The sequence below is a fragment of the Siphateles boraxobius genome, unplaced genomic scaffold (assembly GCF_051911475.1).
Source record: "Siphateles boraxobius isolate OS27281-9 unplaced genomic scaffold, OSU_SipBor_1 29, whole genome shotgun sequence".
NCBI classification, from domain to species: Eukaryota; Metazoa; Chordata; class Actinopteri; order Cypriniformes; family Leuciscidae; genus Siphateles; species Siphateles boraxobius.
In genome coordinates this window covers 14,004,664-14,025,699 of record NW_027508908.1, presented here as the reverse complement: position 1 = coordinate 14,025,699, position 21,036 = coordinate 14,004,664, and the positions used below count along the sequence as shown (strand labels likewise).

Sequence of the window (21,036 nt, the reverse complement as noted above, 5' to 3'; positions counted from 1 at the left end):
CTTTTCAACTACATGTCAACTAACTGTCATTAGAGTATTAGTTGGCTGTAGCATACTGTCAGTAGACTGTTAGGTTCGGGTTCGGGTTAGGAGAATAAGTTGACTTGTTGCTAAGTTACTTATAGTCAGTAGTAGGGTTGCAAAATGCTGGGAATTTTCAAAGATGGAAACTTTCCATGGGAATTTAAGGGAATTAACAGGAATTTATGGGAATAAACGGGAATAAAGTGGGAATTTTCAAAGTTGAGGGTTGGCTCTTCATAGGGAACTTAAATATAGTTGAGGAAAGTATATTTTAGCATAATCTTGACTAAAACAAACAGATGCCATTCAAATACACTTGAATATCCATGCCATTCCTCAATCACATGCACATAGAACACTGCTTATTGCATGGCTATTGAGACCACACCCCCTACTGGCACTGTGCATGCCTCCATCACATGTACAGAAGCCCAAAGCACAAAACTATTGAAGGCACACATTTGATTCTGTGGACTAAACCAAGTGAAGTAAGTTTCGATGATATTATGGGTAAATATATTTATTAAATGTTTAAATTGCAAATATCACATACAAATGTATTCATCTAGTAGCAATGCTGATAAGTTAGATGCTAAATAAGCTAGCATAACTTTATTTACCACATAAGGTAGATGCTAGCTACCTCATGTGGCTGTTTTTCTCTGCCTCCTGCAATATGTTTTCAAGATCATTCCAGTTGTTTAGCTAGCCTTACTATTTATGTATCTGTTCATGCCATTGCATTAGTATTCTTACTAGGGTTGGGCCGATGGACGATATCATCGTCCGCCTGTCAGCCATATGTCTGATATGTCTGTCAGCCATCACGATGTTTAGCCGACATCGCGATGCCCCCCCCCCATGGTTTCCATGGTGACACGTCATGCTTTGCACGTGATTCAGCACAGCCAAAATAGCGCTGTATGACTGATTTAGCGCTTTTATATCTAAATATTAACAAACTTGCTTACCATGTCATAAACTATCTTCTATTCCGATTCTCAAATATGTGTAAGTGAGTTTGTTTTGTAGTGTAAAAAACCTTTATAAGTTATCTTGATCTGTAACGTGAGATGGGCGCCGTGTTTGGGCCGCAGTTCAGAGATTCCTGTCTGTTGGATTTAAGTTATTACAGCGCGTGAATTCATCAGTTTCTTCTGAAATACATGAAAGTAATAAATCTGTTGAAAACATTTTGCATGGATGTTTTCTTATGACTTCTGTTTATATTTATGCTTGCATGTGATACAACGATCGATTACATTACAATTAATTCCCAGTTAGTTACCCTTAATTCCCATTAATTCCCATAATTCCCATTATTCCCATGGAAAGTTTCTAATGTGGAATATTTCCAAAATTCACCAGCTTAACTTCCCATGGAAATTTACTGTAAATTTACCGGAACCTTTGCAACCCTAGTCAGTAGAATATCTGTTGGGGGACCAACAAAATAAAGTGTTAGCAGATATTAAGCAGGCAGTCTACTAATACTCTAATGACAGTTAGTTGACATGTAGCTGCAAAGTTACTTATAGTTAGTTGAATGTCTAAAGTGGACTATCAAAATAAAGTGTTACCAAACAAACAAATATAAGTTAACACAAAACAGTGAAAATGCTCATACTCCTTTATTGGCCACTATAGAGGTTCCGTTAAAGCTAAGGGCTTTATACTAAAGGTCATGGTCTAATGAAATCTCAATTTTTACTGTAGTACTAATATTTTTTTAATAAACCCTTAAACTGTATTTATTGCATTTGAAATTAGCCAATTCATTAATATAGCTATGTAAATTTTAACTGCCATTTAAGAAGCCTGGTAAAGTAAAAGCTGTTTAAAATTTGGATTTTGTTAGACCATTACCTCTAGTACAAAGCCCAAAAACCTTTTAAAGCATCCCCCCCTACTGCTGTCCACTCAACTCAGCCGTCTACCAGGACATTTTCAGAGCACTTCCTGCTTCCTTCAGCAGACAAGCTTTATGGAGATGCTTCCTCCATTTTCCAGCAGGATTTGCACTTGCCCACACTGCCAAAAGAACCAAAACCTGGTTCAATGACCATGGTATTCCTGTGTAATTACTGTGTGATTTCATGTAATATTCTAATTTTCTGGGATTTTGATTTTGTGGGTTTCATAAGCTGTAAGCCATAATCATCAGAATTATAACAAATAAAGGCTTGAAATATCTCACTTTGAATGTAATGAGTCTATATAATATATTAGTTTCACCTGTTAAATTGAATTCTTGAAATAAATAAACTTTTTGATGATATTCTAATTATATGACCAGCACCTGTATATCTGTATCTTAAGGGTGTTCTTTGTGAAAGCAACTGTGTTCATAGAATATATGTGATGAAAATCTGAGAAATGGCTATTATATATGTTGTCTTAAAAACCCAGAATCATTGTTTTAATATTGTGTTTGCAGTTCCTACTGAACAGTAAAAAGTCTCTTGGTGGTGACAGCAAGTTCACAGACACAGTGAAACACATGCTGTCATCCAGACTGAGTATTCCAGACTGTCCCAACTGCAACTACAGACGGAGGTACTTTACAGTTATATTCAATAAAATTATTTGTAGCTCTTATTCGCTGTTCTTCCTTGAATGCGATTTATTTTGGGGGCTATATTTTAAAAAAATGCCAATGGAAAATAATAACCTTTTGATCCTTTGAGTATCTTTGACCTCACTGTTTTGTGTGTATCGTTAGCCTCAGTGCCTCATAACAAAGGTAATATGTTTACCTCCAGATGCACCTGTGACGACTGCAGCCTGTCTCACATCCTCACCTGTGGCATCATGGATGCTCCCATGGCAGAGGACCTGCATCTGAAGCTGCCCCTGCAAGCGGAGCCTCCCCGGGACTACCTGTCAGATGTCCACCCCCCCAGCATGTCATCGGGCAGCTCAGGGTCCGGCTCGGCCCCAGGCTCCCCCATCACCATCCAGCAGCACCCACGCCTCATCCTGCCGCAGGGTGGCACCACCACATTGTGAGTTAAAATAGTTGTATTCATTCTCTTTTATTTGAAATGTAGCTGATTACTTGGACACTTAAAACTTTGTACGTTGGGACGTCAGTCCCATAAGTATTTATCTAACCTTTTTTCTTTTGTGAAAATGCTGTTTATTACAAAAAAGGAACTGCAATTGTGTTTCTCTAACTACGCATTGCTATATGAACTATCAGTCAATTGATTTAAAGGATTCATTAATGGAACCAGCTCATAATGGTGCATTCACACCGGAGGTGAATAGAGCGTCTAGCACGAGTTATTTCAATTCTAAGTCAACGCAAAGACGCGTTACGCGCGTAAAAGATTCCTGCGACGCGAATGAGGCTTAGAGCTCGGCGTGGTAGACACGAATTCGCCTTACATTCAAATGGTGCGAATTGACCGTCTGGCGCGTTACGCACGAATGGTTTATTTAGTGCTTTTTGTGCATTCACGCGTTTGGCGCGAATTCGCGTCTGCCGCCCGAGTTGAAAAATCTGAACTTCTGCGTCAATTCACGCCGCGTTAACCAATCAGGAGCCAGCTTGCTGCTGTCACATGGTGAAGTAAATATTTTATCACAAATTTTTTTTATTTTAATATATTCATTTTGTATGCTATTTATTCCATATCTAATCTAGATTATATGAAACATTATTATTATTCTAATGTAAAGAGAACCAACATACTTTAGTGCGAGAACATAGTTCGTGCCTGGACAGTGTTGTGTGAGGGAAAAAAAATCACAGGACAGTTTAATCACTACTGTAGTAGCCTAGGCTGGCTCCATTTATCATGAAAACAAAAATAAATTACAGATTAAGTGGGTGAGGGCGAGGGTGATCCTCGCTCCGATGCGGGACAATAGGTCATCAAACTGGCCGCGGGACAAGCGGAAGTACCGCTGAAAGCGGCCGGCATCCAGGCGCAGCTCCTGGAGCAAATGGTGAAACTCGCCAAATACGCGACGATTATCCCTACAACCCTGTTCTGCTCTCCAGAGCAAATACAGAGCGGTGACTCTCTCGATGAATAGTCGATCAACATTAGCCGTCTTGTAAAAAGATGGCCACCAACAGATTTCACCTCCGACGCGCGTAACGCACGTAAATTTTGCTTCAAACTTTAGTTTTTTATGCGCGTCAATTTCGCTCTTGACACGCGAATGGATTCAAAGTGTACACACGTATAACTAGACGCGGCAGGTGCGAATTTGGCGCTCAATTCGCGTCTGGTGTGAACGCAGAGTCAGACTCACTTTTTGTGAATCAGATGAGATTGTTCATACAACAGGAAAAATGGGAGGACATTTTCTTTTCTCACTGCATTCAATTCAGACGGCACACTCAAATTCAGATATTTCTTTTTGCAGTGGCAATACAGGACACACTGATTTTAATCTTGATGATAATGTAACCCAAATTTGATTAAAAAACATTTGAATGGTATTGTATGTAAATGTAAAATGCAGTTCTCTTACGAGAGGTTCTCTCGTATTACGTAAGTTAGCTTACGCTACAGTAAAGTCATCTTTTCTCGAGATATTGAAGCCAAAAATTATCCTTAATTTTGCATTTGTCAACGCAGTGCAGCAGCCAGCAGACCTAGAGTAGGCAATCTTGCATGCTCATTGGCTGCCGTGCGGCAACTGCTGCAGCCTACCATTGAGCCTCGCGTGACGTCATGTGACCTGCGCTCTCTGCCTGGGCCCAGAACATGGGAAGCGATTCCGCAGCCGACCCTTCGGGCTCGACTCGAGGCCTTCGCTGTGGATACTGTCACCCCGCCCTCTGGACCGCGCAAGAAGCGCCGTTCACAGAAGCGCCGTTCACATAAGTGAGTGGAGGCTGAGGTCACACTAAAGAGCTCACCGCATTACGTTACATCCCGCCAGCTTCTCTCTCTCCTTCTCCGCCCCTCCCGGATGCGCAGCTGCCGGCTTCGGCCCTCACTGCCGTCGCCTCAGGGGACGGAAGCTGAAGGAAAGGACCCAGGTGACAACGGTTTCATCCTGACATCGGACAGCGAGGAGTGGTCGAGTTCTCATCACTCCGCCTCCTTGATCCAGGAAGGCTACAAAAGCTACTGCAGCGGTGGTTTCGGCAGCCAACGAGCCGGTAATGCAACCCGCTCGCCTGCACACAGCCGCCGTTGCTACGGCGACCCAGACAAATCTCTCAAAAGATGGTTGAGTCCCGCCGTTGCTGGACCACCATTGAAACATCTCGCCCTGTCAGTCCCCTTAGAAAGGCTACTGCAGCGATGTATTCGGCAGCCACAGGCCGGTAATCCAACCCGCTCGCCTGCAAAATCTCAAGAGTATAACGTCTGGTTATCCGGCTCATGCCGTGGTGCTCTAAGTGCCATCTGACAGAACACCTTCTTGTATGCTCTCAGTGCCTCCTGCGCTCGCTGAGAGCTGCACATGTGCCAGGCCACTTGAACGACGGTCCAGACAAACTGTCAAGGAACTACGTTTCCCCAGGGGAATGGTCCCTGCACTCCCAGACAGTCTAGTTACTGTGGCGCCTTTTCGGCAAAGCGAAAGTCGACCTGTTTGTGTCAAAAGACAACGCTCATTGCCCACTGTTCTTTTCAAAGAACGAGGATGCGCTGGCCCAAATCTGGCACAGCCTCCCACTTTATGCTTTCTCTCCGGTCTCTTTGTTACCACAGGTAATCAAGAGGATCAGGGAAACGCGCCACTCTGTGCTCCTTATAGCCCCGCGCTGGGAGAATCAAACCTGGTTCCTGGAGCTGATGCGGCTGTCTCACACAGCCCCATGGCCGATTCCGGTGAGGAGAGATCTCCTATGGTTCGTATGGTTAATCCCCGTATGGATACCCGTTGTCCTGCCAGAAGGAGTTATGAACACGATTACGCAATCCAGAGCTCCCTCTACGAGGCGGCTTTACACATCTAAATGGTAGGTGTTCTCTAAATGGTGTGCTGATAGAGATCTAGATCCACGAACGTGTGGGGTCCCGGGGTTGCTTGGCTTCCTTCAAGAGCTGTTGGATAAGGGCAGGTCCCCATTCACGCTTAGTTTATGTGGCGGCCGTTGCAGCGTTCACTGAGTTGACGCGTGGTCAGTCAGTAGGAAGAAACAAGCTTGTCATCCGCTTCCTTAGAGGAGCCAGACGGATGATTCCCCCGCGACCCCCGTCGGTTCGCATATGGGATCTTTCATTGGTCCTGGAGGCCCTGAAAGCTTTCCCCTTTGAACCGATAGACTCCGTGGACCTAAAGTACCTCTCGCTCAAAGCCGTTTTCCTGACAGCTCTGTCGTCAGTCAAACGTGTGGGGGATATTACACGCGCTATCTGTTAGCGCTGCTTGTCTTGAGTTCGGGCCAAATGCCTCTAAACTCATCCTTAAGCCAAGACATGGTTATGTCCCTAAAGTGTTGGGCACCCCCTTCAGAGCGCAGGTCATTTCTCTTTCGGCTCTGCCAGCATCCGATAGTGAGGGTGATGTGAATCTGACAATGGGTCAGGTTAAGTTGACAATGGGTTCCTGTAACGTAAGCTAACTTGCGCAATACGAGAGAACCTCTCGTAAGAGAACGTACTCGGTTACCAGTGACGCAGCCTCCGAGCCTGACTTTTATACGCTAAGCCACCCCCAATTTGGCGGGCTATGATGCGTAGAGGGCGCGACGGCACGTGCGAGGCTCAGTGGTAGGCTAGAGCAGTTGCCGCATTACAGCCAATGAGCAGGCTAGATGGCCTGCTCTAGGTCTGCTGGCTGCTGCACTGCGTTGACAATTAATGCAAATTTAAGAATAATTTTTGGCTTCAATATCTCAAGAAAAGATGACTTTACCCGTAGCGTAAGCTAACTTACGCAGTGTAAGCTAACTTACGCAATACTCGTTCCCTCTTCTAGAGAGAACCGAGGTTACGAATGTAACCGAGTACGTTTCATGGACAGTGAAATAATCACCTCAGTTCACCTGTCATTGGCACGTGTGGCATTACGTTTGTTGTTCCTTGTCTGCTTGCTTTATGGCTGCATTTCATAATAGTTTTATGAGCGGTCAAGGGTTTTTATGTGGATAATGCTGAAATATAAGCTTGGGAATAGAGATGCACTGATGTATTGGCCAAAAATCAGTATCGGCCGATAAAAGCAATTATTTTCACCATCGGCCGATTGTTTAAAAACAGCCGATGATCAGGGCCGATTATATCCTGTCAATCAAAAGGGTGCAGTAAAACATGACCGACTGCATCTCACACAGTGTGTGAAGAAAATCTCTCGTGTTGAGTTGGGACAAGTTAATGTGACAATAACGCATTAACACCTAAAAACAGTTACATAAAAGCAGACTCTATTTGACCCTATGAATTAGAGCCCGACCGATATTAGGCATTTTCATAACTATCGGTATCGGCATTTATAATGGCCGATAAATGAAAATTAAATAAATAAATGCGGCGTGGGGTGATTCATGTAAGGGTGGCGCTGCCAATAAAGCACCTAAAAGCTGTCACAATGAACTGGCAAAAGCAATGATATGAATACATCAAATATAGCAAGGAGACATTTTAATTGTTTATTAATAACAAGTGTTTTCAGTCATTGTGGGCTGCAAAGATGAAGTTGAGGATGAATAAAACTTGCTTGAGGCTTGAAACTTGCTTGTGAACAATTTTACTTAATGTTGCATTTACCTCCGGAAAGTCATCCGTTTGTTGGTTAGCTTTAAAAAAAAAAAAAACTAGAGGGGAGCTTATTTGCTGTTAATTATATATGTATGTTTGTATAAATTTGCCATGAAGGCAAGTGCTTATGAAAACTACCTTGTATGTGTAACTGAGTTGTAAACATTTCAGCTTTTATTTGAGTGTAAATATTATATCTGTAAAAAAATAACAGTTGAATATAATAGCTTTGTTGTTAATTTTAACCTCTAATATTATAGTGTAGCAAATGAGAGGGTTATCTGTATAGTTTGCAGCATTATTTGGGATAGATTCTTTTTTTTATCCATAAGAAAAAACAAACTATTCGCATCACCCGATATCATTCTGAAAAATCGTCTATCAGTATTGGTTGAGAAAATTCAAATGTGCATCGCTACTTGGGAATATTTTTTTTTGTTGGAATTTGTAGTACTAGTAATGTCTCCTGTTAACAGTATTGCACAAATCAGATATGGCTCAGATCAGGCGAGTTCCAATTATTATAGTCATTACTGTATTTATGATTTCAGTGACTTAATTATGTACTTTCCTGCTAAAGCTCACTCAGTTTTTCTGTTTTTCATTTTCATCAGTGTCATCAGTTTCTTATTACATCACACAAGTCCAACAGCTGAGTCATTAGACTCCTTTTGCTTTCTTTCTTTTTCCTTTTCTGCCTCAGTGATGATGAAGTGCCTCCGTTGTCTGCTATCTACCCTCTGAGCGGGTATGAAGACCCTTCGGTGGTGGCCAGCATTAATGGCATCCACAACCAACTCAGTGGAGGGGAAGAAAGAATGACCCTTAAAGATAAAGTAGGTGGCAGCTGATCATCTGACAGTTTTGTTGCTGCCTACAGTGTACGATAAACATTTGTCAACTGGAAACATTTGACATTTGAATTTAAACAGTGGTAATAAGCGCTCCTCTCGTTTTCTCAGTCTTCACGGGGGAGCAGCAGCAGTAGCAGTTCCTCTGAAGGTGATGAGGGGGAGAGGGAATGTGGTGGGCAACCTCCAGGCCAGGAGTCGCCGTTCTCTGGAGGGAAAAATGACTGTCTGCCTCCATCATACCCTCATACACAGGTAGAGCTTATGAAAAGATGCTTTAAGGGACTATATATTAAAGGTTAACTAAACCCAAAAACAACTTTTTTTAGTTAATGATCTGTAAGACTGGGGCTTTATTAGTGCTGTTCATTAATCTAAATGAGTAAATGAGTAAATGTTTTGACATGTGGGTATAAAGATTTTTAATTCTACAATATATGGGGTAAAAACGTCTGAGTGCTGCCCTCTTCGAGTTGAACAGTGGCTACTGCAGTTGAATTTTCCTATTTGAAGTTGTTTCCCCGTGTGATGTATGCAGGCTCTGCCAACGGCTCACTACCCATGCCCCTGGCACAAGCTCACCATGCCCTTCGCTAGCATCGTAGGCATAAGACCGCAGTTTGAGCCAGCTGCTCGAATTGATAAGGCTCTGGCCCTGTCCACAGACAATTCACCCTCCTCCACTTCAGGTGAAGGTGGGGGAGAAAAGTCATTTACTTCAAATGACCGCTCTGTTGCAAAGCTCTCCATCTTTGCGAGTCTAACAGCTGTCAATCAATCTGTCACTGCGGGTCTCAGGTGCAAGCCCCCCCACTCAGCCCCTCCCTCGGTTCGTCCCCACTGTCTCCGCTAGGCTCTGACCAGGGGTTGAGTTACTTTAAACATTTGCCCCATCCAGATTAAAAACTGTTAAAAATTTGATTTTATCTATGCAGCAATAGTACAATGTCAGAGAGAGTCCATTGGTTTAAGTGGTTTTCATTTGCAGGTATTGCAGTAAATGATCTCGGATATAAATTACCTCTTCTTTTTGTTTTGTTTTTAGATGGATCAGGTACAACATCCATGCGAGTGTCACGTGTGTAATCAGGGCACCGGGGATGGTAGTATTTCCAGCCTGAGCTCCACCTGTCTGCCTACCAGCAGGCTGCACACAGGGGGTCACCAGTTCTTTTCAGAGAAGACAGCAGCCCACCCTGCCCTCCATCTCTACCCCCACATACACGGCCATCTCCCCTTGCACAACCTCTCCCACCTGCCCAGACCACTGCTGCCCACCCTCTACTCCACCCCTCCGCTCACACACAGCAAGGTTAGATGCACGCACATACACAGGAAATTCCCATCTTGTAGGGCCTCAGTGCCTGTGTTATTTCTCCAGCCACAAGGGGGGTGACTTGTATCAAAAATCATAATCTTAAAAAGAGGCACAGGTGCAAAATTTCACTTCCTACTGGGCATGTCCCTTTCCACATCGCTGACTATTGCTTATCAAGCAATGACGTAATGCCACTACATTTTTCTGTAATATTTTCAGCATCATAATTACTGAATTTCATGGTAAATCATTTTAAAAGGACATTCATTGAATTTTTTCATGTAATGATCCCAACTCTCTCCACATCATCTTCTCTAGACTCTCCCTCCCACTCCCACGTCCAGTTACACAGGCGGAAAGCAGCAAGTGTTCAACCCCACCCTACCGGAGCATGTCTACCAGAGCTGCTTCAGCACGGCGGGGGACTGGAACGGCTCTTTGCCATGCCCCTCGCTCAAACTAGAGAACCTCTGGGACACACACATTATGAAGAACTGGAACCCTTCTGTGCTGCTTCAGGAGCCATTACCTGGTCAGTTTCTCAAGCCTTTTTAAAGATGTTCTGCACACTTCAATGTAGATAAAAGTAAAACTAAAGTGCATTAATCTGTACGAGTAATTCAGATGTTTTAAACCATTGAAAGGCTCCATTTAGATCTGGTATTATGTGTCTGGTGATCAGCTCATTCAGAGTACATTCAGACGGACACTCTAAAAGTCACCATGAAATTAACTTCCCTTACCCTACTGTCAACATCTCTTTTTTTTATAATGTGAATAATGTCCTCACCTGCGTGAGGACTGGCCAATTATCCATGCCTTCCAGCAACCTTTAACTGACATGAGTTTGTTGCATTTAGCAAACGACAATGATCCAACAATCAAATCAATTCACAATGGACAACGTCAAGCCCTGTCCTAATTTTTTTTTAAGAAGCTGTTTCACTCAGATATACGTTAAAATAAAAAGTAAAGATGATTGGAATTTCCTTTTCATGTCTACTTTAAAAATAAAGGTTCTGTATTGGCATCTATGGTTCCATAAAGAACCTTTAACTTCAATGGAACTTTTGTAATGCACAGTGGATCAACATTCATCATATTAAAATCAAGAACTGTTCTCTGAAAGGTTCTTTGAGGAACCAAAAATGGTTCTTCTATGGCATTACAACGAGAGGTACTTTTATTGGAAACTTTATTTTTAGGAGTTTAGTAGAAAACACATTTGACCAGATCACAGTTGTAGTTAAGCACTAATATGTCCAAGGCAACCACAAATAACTGCCTACTTGCCTGTCAAAGAATGTGCTAAAAATAAGTGTTTTAAATAATTTGGAAAACATTAAGATGAAAATATTGGAATACGATCAGATCATTTGGAAAAGCACAAACAGACATAGAGGACCAAGATCTGAAGTTTAATTTGGATACTTGACTAAAAGAACAAAATTAAGCTTGAAATATGCTGAATGGATTGTATACAGTCACAAAATCAGAGTCCTACCCCTGATCCGATCAAAACGTGTACCAGAACAGCCATAAAGTACTAAATTAGTTGAGTAAATCCATTAAATTATTTTCATTTTCTGTCTTAACCCCTAAAAATATACATGGGATACAGGAGTCACTTACAAGAATTGGATATAGTGTTAACAATAGGAACGTTTTTGACTTTTTGAAGCCAAGAACTAGAAACTACAAAAAATGTAAGCGGTTTGGTGGAGCTGTTTTTGACCCAAGTAATATTAGCGATCAGACCCGTGTAATCGCCCAGCCATCATTACCAAAATGTCGTCCACATAGGAGGTATGTTTTATCCTCGTTAAGCGTTTGCTTTTAAATGGTGTGCTCTCTCTTGACCATAATTGATGGGTTTCCCCGAGACCGCAAGACTGGTGGTGAGAAACTTTTGGAGAGAGATCAAAATTTGTGAATGAGTCAAAATGCAATTTCTAGCACCACACCTCAGACGAGCTGTCTGTGTCCAAAAGAGGGTGACATCACTGTAGTAACAACTAGTTGTTCAGCTCAGCTCCTTACACATTAGTATTTTATATACATTTAAATAGTCACTACATTACCAAAAAGGATGTGCCAAGTGGCTTTTATTGTCTTCAGTATCTCTATGATCCCACTGAAACTCTTCTCCCGGTCAAAGGTGACATGCTGGGTCCTCCTCTTCCCGACGTGCCCCTTCTCTCCTCCAGTTTGGACCCCACTGTCAACCCCCATCCTTCCCCTGATGGCAAAGAGAGGAAGAACAGCGCCAAGAAAAAGTGTCTCTTCAACTACCAAGATGCCTTCATGGAGGCCAGTGAAGTGATGATGGCCACTTCCTCTGCCACCTCTTCTGTCTCCAGTGCCGCCACCACTGTCCAGTCAAGTAATAATCACTTTCACGTTTCTAAATGACCCATGATGAGTCTTAAGATTGCATTTTTGCGTTCATTTGCTGAATTTCCTTTTTTTTTTTTTTAGATGAAGTTTTCCACAATTTAGGTAAAGAGGACCATAGACATCCTACTCCTGTTGCTCCTAGGAATAGCCCCACCAGTCTCTCGTCTCTCCCCCCTCTCAGCGGAACCTCACACCCTCCTTCCCCCAACACACACCTACCAAGTATAGGCACCCAGTCCTTTACAAAGACTATAAATCAGCCTCCAGTCTTCATGGATGTCCATCAGAGTCTGTGTTTGTCATCTGAGCAGCCAGCCGCCTCAGTTGAAGGTTTAATCAGTGGTCCAAATAGCGTGTGCAGGTCAGTTCATAATCTATAGTATTTATATGCCTTCTGTGTGATGTTCCTGCTGTCCCGTCATCCAAAAAATAGACAGGCTGTTGTAATTTATATGGCATGTCAAGTTTTTAATATTTAGGAAAGAAACTGGAATATGAGCTGGAATTGAGTTCATATACTCACATTTGGAATGTTTTTGTCAGTGATCCAGACTGTGAGGGTCATCGCTGTGAAGGGAATGGAGGCTACGAGCACCAGCCATATGAAGGAGAGGAGAGCCAAGATGATGACAGCAGCTCGGAGCACAGTTCATCCACTTCCACCTCAACCAATCAGAAGGAAGGAAAGTACTGTGACTGCTGCTACTGTGAATTCTTCGGTCACGGAGGGGTATGGAAACACTCTCCCTTGGCTTTCATCAAATATAACAGTATTAATAATATATTACATAATTACATTATAATAAACAATAGTACTTTGATTGTCACCTGATATTCAAGCTTTTTTTATCTATAGTATCTGTTGATATTGGATATACGGTAGTTTTGGATATTTCATTGTTTTGAAATATCCCTGTTTGTTAAGGCCTTCCTGTTTTTCCCTGTTTTTGCATTCAAATTATCTTTGCCATCATCTAACACTCACTTAAAGTTGATCTTTTAAAAACACCTGTCATTTAATAAGTGTTAAATTTAATCTTTAGCAAATCAAATATTAAAATCCATTTTTCATATAGCTCATTATAATGTTGTGATGCCTACATTCATCTGTAGAATTTAAAACAGTTGATTTTAGTTTTTAGTGTTTTATTTATGCATTTAATAGTGTCACGGCTGGTGGCTGTATGAAGCGCACGATGAAGTGAATTCAGGAACAATAAATGAATAAATCCTCAACAGAAAAATTGCTGAATACAGAAAACATGACCACATTAATACTGACGTTGACAATACTAGACAAAGAACTAAGGAAAACTCAGGGCTTAAATACATGTGGAGTAATAAGCATGAAACAGAATTGCGGAATTAGGGACTATAGTAACTTATTCAGGGTGTCTGCGGGTCCTTAAAAAGTCTTAGTCTTAAATTAGATTTTAAAAATGTAAGGCCATAAAAGTCTTAAAGTCTTATTTTTACTTATGAAAGGTCTTACATTTTCGATGGCAATTTGACTTAGACATCTAAATGTTTTCCAAATTAAACCTATCTGATTAGCGTACTTTTTTATTTATTATTCGTTCTTTGTGGATTTGCTCGTTCACGTGACATTTCGCGTCACATTCGCGCCAGCATTACGCCTGTCTCAGAAACAGCAGGAGAGGAGAAGAAAGCTGGTTAATTTCAGTTCAATTGTAAGTTCATTCTTTATGTGCGTAGTGGTGTGCGATGTGTATTTCCTATTATGATATTGTAATCATTGTTTTACTTTAACGTTAACTATGTACATGGGCGCACTGCGAGCTGACATCGGATTTGTCTCTCATGCTTGCTTTCTCTGCGTGATGTGTCAGTGCAGTTTTATAGGTATGTTTTCTAATAGACGTATAAAGTTTTTGTATTTTATATATCATATGTTATCATACAATATTACATCAGCAAGAGGGCTGTTTTCCCGTGCACAATAGCAAGTATGATATTTATTTTATATAACAGTTAAATTAACATTGTGAGTTACATTTTATAAAAAATATTGTCAATATTGTTTGTTTTCCCTTTATTGCGCTGACGAGAATTTCAAAATTAAACTGTAGCAGAGTCTCAATGCAAAAGACAGCGATGATTTCTTGACTGAAATCAGCGTTTTGAACACATCATTTTAACGATTCAATGAACAATCACTTGCACTTCCTGAATGTATCAGCCGTGTTAACAAATCGGTTGAATGAATGACTCCCTGAGACAGTGACTTGCCGCCGCCTACTGGCGGGTTTAGTTTCACATTTAAAGTACCCTGTAATTAAAATGTTACAATTAGAAATCAGTTCATATTTAAATATTGAAATAAGAATTGAAAATTGAATATCTCATAGCTTTATTTATGCAATTGTAAATGGAGTGTAAATATATTAATGCCAGTTCTGATGTTGCTTCTGTGTCTCCTCTGCACTGCAAAGATGGATTTTGATTTAATTTAACTGGTAACAGTGGTATTGTGTTATTATTATTTAATTTGATTGTTAGAATTTGACATAAAATTGATGCATACCTCTAAGTAAAAAAAAAAAAAAAAAAAAGTCCATATATGGGTGAAAATGCCCCTGGAACTCAATTTAAAGTCCCTGTAAAGGCAATCAAAAAAAAATTCTAAACACATTATAAATGTTAGAAATGTATTGCTAAAACATATTACAAAGACTGTGAACTGTGAAGTACTGAATTGTGGAGTTAGACCGTTAAAACGTTTTTCACCATTGCTATTTTCTGGATTTTTTTGGGCGGGTCTAAAACGGGGCTCGATGACGCACTGGAGCCCCTGAGCTCCTGGACACGCCCCTACTTGATGACGCACTAGAGCCCCTGAGGCTGGCCGCTCCACTAACAATATAAATAGAGAACATTCTGATCATTTTGCCGCTCAATCGCGAGTTACTGTCAGTACTATTATAGTTACTACAGCGTACAGTTTGCTAGTTATGTCTTCTAGGGCTGCAACAACTAATCGATAAAATCGATTATAATCGATTATGAAAATCGTTGTCAACGAATGTCATTATCGATTAGTTGGTCTGCTTACGTCACGGGGAGCGTTTACTGGTACGCACACACACGCAAGGTCTCTCTCCCTCAGGCGCTCTGCCGAGCGCGCGCGCTACACGGTTTGGAGCAGTCTCTTCTGTCTATGCGAGACAGAAGAGACTGCTCCAAACCGTGTAGCGCGCGCGCTCTTGCTTGCCAATAATCATGGAGGCAGAGGCGGAGTCATAGTGACAAGTTTCTGAGGTGCAGCTGGTGGGCCAGAGGGTCGAGGTGGAGCCGGAGGAAAGGCAGAGCCAGACAGAGCTGAAGGGGTTGAGAGATGGAGCGCAGCGGACAGCTCGGAAGTCCGTGTCTCAGGCAGAGCTAAACTTATTTAAACTTAAAATCTGAACTCTTTTGGGCAGTTCCTGGAAAGGGGTTAAATTAAGCCAGGAGTAGGCCTTAATCTAGAGTAGTTAAGTGTGGCTTAAAAATGGCTTTCTGAAACACAGATTTATTACTAACACCTTGACTATGAAGTTTCTTACTCTACCCACTCCGAGCAGGATTCAAACCAGTGTGTGTGTGTGTGTGTGTGTGTGTGTGTGTGTGTGTGTGTGTGTGTGTGTGTGTGTGTATATATATATATATATGTGTGTGTGTGTGTGTATGTATGTATATATATATAATATAATATAATATATATATATATATATATATATATATATATATATAGAACAGCGTTAATCTTACCTACTCCTGGTAGGTTTAATTTAAGTTTCAATTAAGTCCTGGAGTAGCTTTAGGGCATTTTTCACACCTGAAAGTCAGCACCAAGGTCCAAACCAAAGTTCATGTTTTGATGCATTTTATACATTCGGTAAGTTTTGGTTTGGTTTCACATTGCAATTATGCGAGCGCATAACTTGACATAACTGCGTCCTGTCGTCATCATCTATCTGGGCTGCATCTCTTGACTTTGATTGGTTTGTAAACGGACGTGCGTCTGACATCAGCGTGTTGTCAATTCGGCGGTTAACTTTAACATAAATGAATGAACCGAAGCTCGTTGCCACTATACTGTTATTATTACGGCATTACTACCTGCAGCACCAACTATTCTCAAGGCTAGTTCAAATTCGCCAAATGAACGTCCTCATTGTGCGAACTTTTTATCGTCGCCGGCAGGAAAGGAGGAGAAGACTGCAAGGAAATCCTGCAAGAACCACCGGAACTTCCTCTAAATGGTCTGAAAGTCCGAACCACACAGAAAATGCTTTCACGCTAGAAACGAACCAAACCTTTGTTCAGTTTGATCCGGACCGAGACTACCTCTTTTCATCTGACCAAATATCGTCTGTTTGGTCCGGACCGTGGTCCGGGGGTGGTTTCACACCTATCATTTTGGTTCGGGTCAAACTGAAAAGTCAGAAAATCCAGAACAAACAAGGTAGGTGTGAAAGGGCCCTTAGACCCCCATCCACACTTCTACGTTTTAGTTTAGAAACGCAGACCTTTTGCTACGTTTGCACCTCCCGTCCACACTAAAACGGCAAAAACAAAGATCTAAAACGGAGAAGTTTAGAAACGCTGCCGACCCCGTTTTGCGTTTTGAATCTACGGAGGGCGTTTTAGTGTAGACGGGTCAAAACGGAGGACTTAAGAAATGATGACGCAGAGGCTCACGCTCGGCTCTCTGATTGGATGTCATACAATGGAAGAAAACGCACAACAACAGCCTGGACTACCAGTTACGTTGGTGCAAGTAAATTCTGCATTTCACAATGCTATAACTGCCTACATGTAACTGGTTGTTACAAGATAAATTATGCTTTAAAGAGTTGGCATCACTAAATTAATTTAAGGGTATTTTAAAGGATTTGATTTCGGATTTACTTGATTGTATTTGTTTTGAGTGATTTGTGTACATTATTTGTATATGTAAATTAATCCATTATGTTTTAATGTTTAAATAACTGTGCTGCCTGTCTTGGACAGGTCCCTCTCGTAAAAGAAACTTTAAATCTCAAAGAGTTTTAGTTTCTGGTTAGATAAAAGTTTCATAAAAATGTATAAATAAAAGAGCAACATCTGACCAATGCAGTGCCGGAGGGATGAGGGAGCCCGTAGAGCCATAAGGATGGAGGTCTCTGGTGGAGCCGAGGCCAATAAGCCAACGGGAACCAGCAGAGACCGAGGATACTTGGAGCTGGGCAGAACCAGCGGGGCATGTGAATAAGGGAAATATTCTCTTCCAAATCAAAATAGCCACCAGAGATCAGCAGCAGCTCACCCTTAGCAGTGGGAGTGTGGGCTGGGTCTACATCCATTTCCTCGAACTTAATTGCGGTCCGACGATGGGACATGATCTAGCCAGCTCATGCACTTAATCAGACTCACAGTGGGGCTCGGGCTCCGGGGTGATGGTTGGCTCAGTCCTTTTCTCTGGCGCTAGCTCATGCATCGCGGCAGTCTCAAGCCTCCATCTATGGTGGGCTCTGGCATCATGTCCGTGCGTGGAGTGGGGCTAGTGATGTCTTCCGATGGTGAACGCTGATCTGTTGTTAACCAGCACCCACTCCACAAACTAGGTGAAGGTCCCCTAAGACCGACATCGGGCTGGCGTGCTTTGTTCAAGCTGGTGTAAAAGAAGACTCAGAAGAATGCTCAGGAATGTTTGTGTGACATGCTAGTTCTAAAAATCCTCAGGTGTGCTCCTCGAGAGATTGGTGCTCCTGCTCCAATGAAGCACACGACGGAGGGAATTCTAGAACAATATATCCACACACACACAAAAAAAAAAGTACCACATTAATTCTGACGTTGACAATACCAGACAAAGAACTAAGGAAAACCTAGCACTTAAACATATGCTGAGTAATCAGCGTGAAACAGAAGTCTGTGGAATTATGGACTATGGAAACTAATTAACAAACATGGAAACAAACTAGGAACAGAGTGAAAACTAAACTAAAACAGAATGTGACAAATAGTGATTTACCGGAATTTGTTTAGAGAATAGGAAAGTATATTTATGTGCCATTTATCGGTTATCAATCAAAACATAATTGACCGGTAAGTGGCTTATCGGTATTTGCAAGAATTGGAACATGATGGAAAGTAATATTTCCTGTCACTTTAACATTATCATAAAGCAGTCCTTACAGATAGTCTTGAAAATATACATCTACCACGGTATAGTAAAATCTTTTCTGCTCGTACACACTGTATACATCAGAATGGCCAGCTCTATTTCCATTATAGTCAGTCACTTTGAGGTGTTATCAGAGCTTTTTTATGTGTGTGGTGTTCACAATGTCTGCTGGATCAGTACATTCTCTTATTTCCTGCACCAAATCAGTTTTGAATGCTCCAGTGCTTTTGTCAATCAGCCCCTATTAATGGAATATTTGTGGAAGCAGTTCATGTTAAGCGTTTACCATAGAAAGTGTCATGAATAAATAACTACTCATGTTGTTTGTGGTTTGTAGCCTCCTGCCGCACCCACCAGTAGGAACTATGCAGAAATGCGGGAGAAGTTGAGACTCAGGCTGACTAAGCGGAAGGAGGAACAGCCTAAGAAGGAAGAATTGCTGCTGGAGCGGGATGGGGTGGAAGACCATCGCAAGGTAGAGGACCTGCTACAGTTCATCAACAGCGCAGACAACAAACCTGTCACCAGCTCCAAAGCAGCCAAACGTGCCCGCCACAAACAGAAGAAGGTAAACTCATATCATGCTTTTTTATCTGTATCTACTAATTTATGCAAAAATACATAAATGCTATACTACTGTTCTGATATCATAATGAAGAATATAAGGATGTATGTTTATGGCTGCTCTGATTGATCAGGTGCAGATGGTTATCGGCCGATAATAACTTTATATAGTTTGATCGGTGGTCTCTATAAAGGCTGTTCAGAAGAGCGGATCAGATGATGCAAAAATCGCGAGACAATTTTTCTATGCACAGCTAAAATTCCTTCATTGCATTAACTGTCTGACAATTCTATCAAGCATCTGAAAAAAGGACAATTAATTTGCAACGTCTTTGTGTAGAGTGGAGACATTGCAACCACAGCAACTCCACAGCAATGACAGTAAGAAACTAGAGGTGTGCGTTTTTTTAATTTATTTTTTAGAGAATTTCTTTCCTTCACGGCGGTGCGCTTTCTTTCCTACCTTAAAGCCCAAACTTAACATCCAAATCAGCTAGATAATTGATTGTCGGTAAATACAGTCTACTGTTGCTAAAACTGCATGACGTGCTCTAATTAAAAGAGCAATTAAAGGGATAGTGCTGTTTTTTTTTTTGCTCTTAAGCTGTTCCCAATTACTTTTAAGAGATGGAATGAAATATGTTGCACATGTTGCTTGCCAATAAATAACAGTTTTCAATTCATGTACCTTATCTTTTTTTATATATATATATATATATATATAAAATATGTATATATATATACTTAAAATACATTAAGAATAATATCATTTATTTTGGTGATCGCATCGGCCAATACTGCTTTTCCGTTATCAGTGATGGCCCAAAAATATAATATATTTGTATGTGGGATCATGCGTGTATATATCTTATGTGGGTTTTCATGAGATTAACTCTTTAGGGGTTTGTTTGGGTGCAGCTGGAGGAGAAATCCCGTCTTGAGGCAGAGGCTCGGGAACTGGAGATGCAGCAGCAACTTTTAAAGGAACAGAGAAGGCAGCAGCAGGAGGAGGAGGAGGCACTGAAGCAGGAGCTGCTCCGTCTCCAGGAAATGCAGCACTTGCGGGCATCTAAGAAGAAAAAGAAAGACAATAAAGCCAAAGAGGTGACCAAGTCTGAAATTCCTTCTCTCGTTCCAACAACCAACAACCCTCAGCCTCTTCAGCATACAGCACAGAGCGTTTTAGAAAAGAACATGCAGAACGGCAAAACACAGCTACTGCACAGTCTCATCCGTCTCGGTCCTAAGGAGCCTCGTCTAGAACCTGAATCACCTACCAATGGGAAGAACGGCCCATCGCAACAGCCAAGCCCAAAGACTTGCAAAGAGAGACCCTCAGACTTCCCTGCCCTCCAGAATGGCACCACCTCCCTTCCAGAATCCTCCCATACCAAGTTCAAACCCAAACAGCAAACACATGGCTCCAAAACCAATGGTGAAGCCACAAAGAGGCCAGCCGAGACCTCCAAAGCTCCAGAGCCTCCCAAAGCTGGGAATGCGGCCAGCCCTCAAACTGACGCCAAAGCCAAGCAGAAAGCTTCAGAGGAGTCAGTGACCGAGATCAAGAGGGAAGAGAGGACTAATGGGAAAAAGCCACAGAATGGAGGGAAAGACGAGAGGAACTCTCCCATTATCGAATCTTCAGCTTTAGACCCTCCTCAGCCGAATGGTAAAGTCCCAAACAATGAGTCCCCTCAGCCCAAAAGCAAACCCAAGAAGAATAAGAAGAAAAAAGGAGACAAGATGAATAACTCAATAGGTGAGTGTGAACTGCAAAATTATCTGAAGATAAACGATAAAACAAATGTTTTGCAATTTGTTCACTTTTGAACAAGTCAGAATTCTCTTATTGTCCAACAGATGATGTGTTTCTGCCCAAAGACATTGATTTGGACAGCGTAGACATGGACGAGACCGAACGTGAGGTGGAATATTTTAAAAGGTACTGTTTGATAGTATTCAGTAATATTTTGAAGTGCGGTCACATTAGCAAAATTTCACATGCAAAAACAGGTCCATTGTTAATAGCATATATAA

General features: G+C 41.6%; 1 protein-coding gene across 1 annotated transcript in view; it reads left to right on the top strand.

The window, feature by feature from the left end:
- fam193a (family with sequence similarity 193 member A) overlaps positions 1-21,036 on the top strand; it is a 35,122-nt gene that overhangs the window by 12,838 nt on the left and 1,248 nt on the right. Inside the window, exons 11-22 of the mRNA XM_077246646.1 lie at positions 2,462-2,580; positions 2,787-3,029; positions 8,404-8,536; positions 8,663-8,806; positions 9,597-9,863; positions 10,188-10,401; positions 12,028-12,252; positions 12,348-12,627; positions 12,810-12,996; positions 18,773-19,003; positions 19,918-20,758; positions 20,860-20,941. Of these exons, the coding sequence (XP_077102761.1) occupies positions 2,462-2,580; positions 2,787-3,029; positions 8,404-8,536; positions 8,663-8,806; positions 9,597-9,863; positions 10,188-10,401; positions 12,028-12,252; positions 12,348-12,627; positions 12,810-12,996; positions 18,773-19,003; positions 19,918-20,758; positions 20,860-20,941 (2,966 nt within the window). The remainder of the gene's footprint in view (positions 1-2,461; positions 2,581-2,786; positions 3,030-8,403; positions 8,537-8,662; positions 8,807-9,596; positions 9,864-10,187; positions 10,402-12,027; positions 12,253-12,347; positions 12,628-12,809; positions 12,997-18,772; positions 19,004-19,917; positions 20,759-20,859; positions 20,942-21,036) is intronic.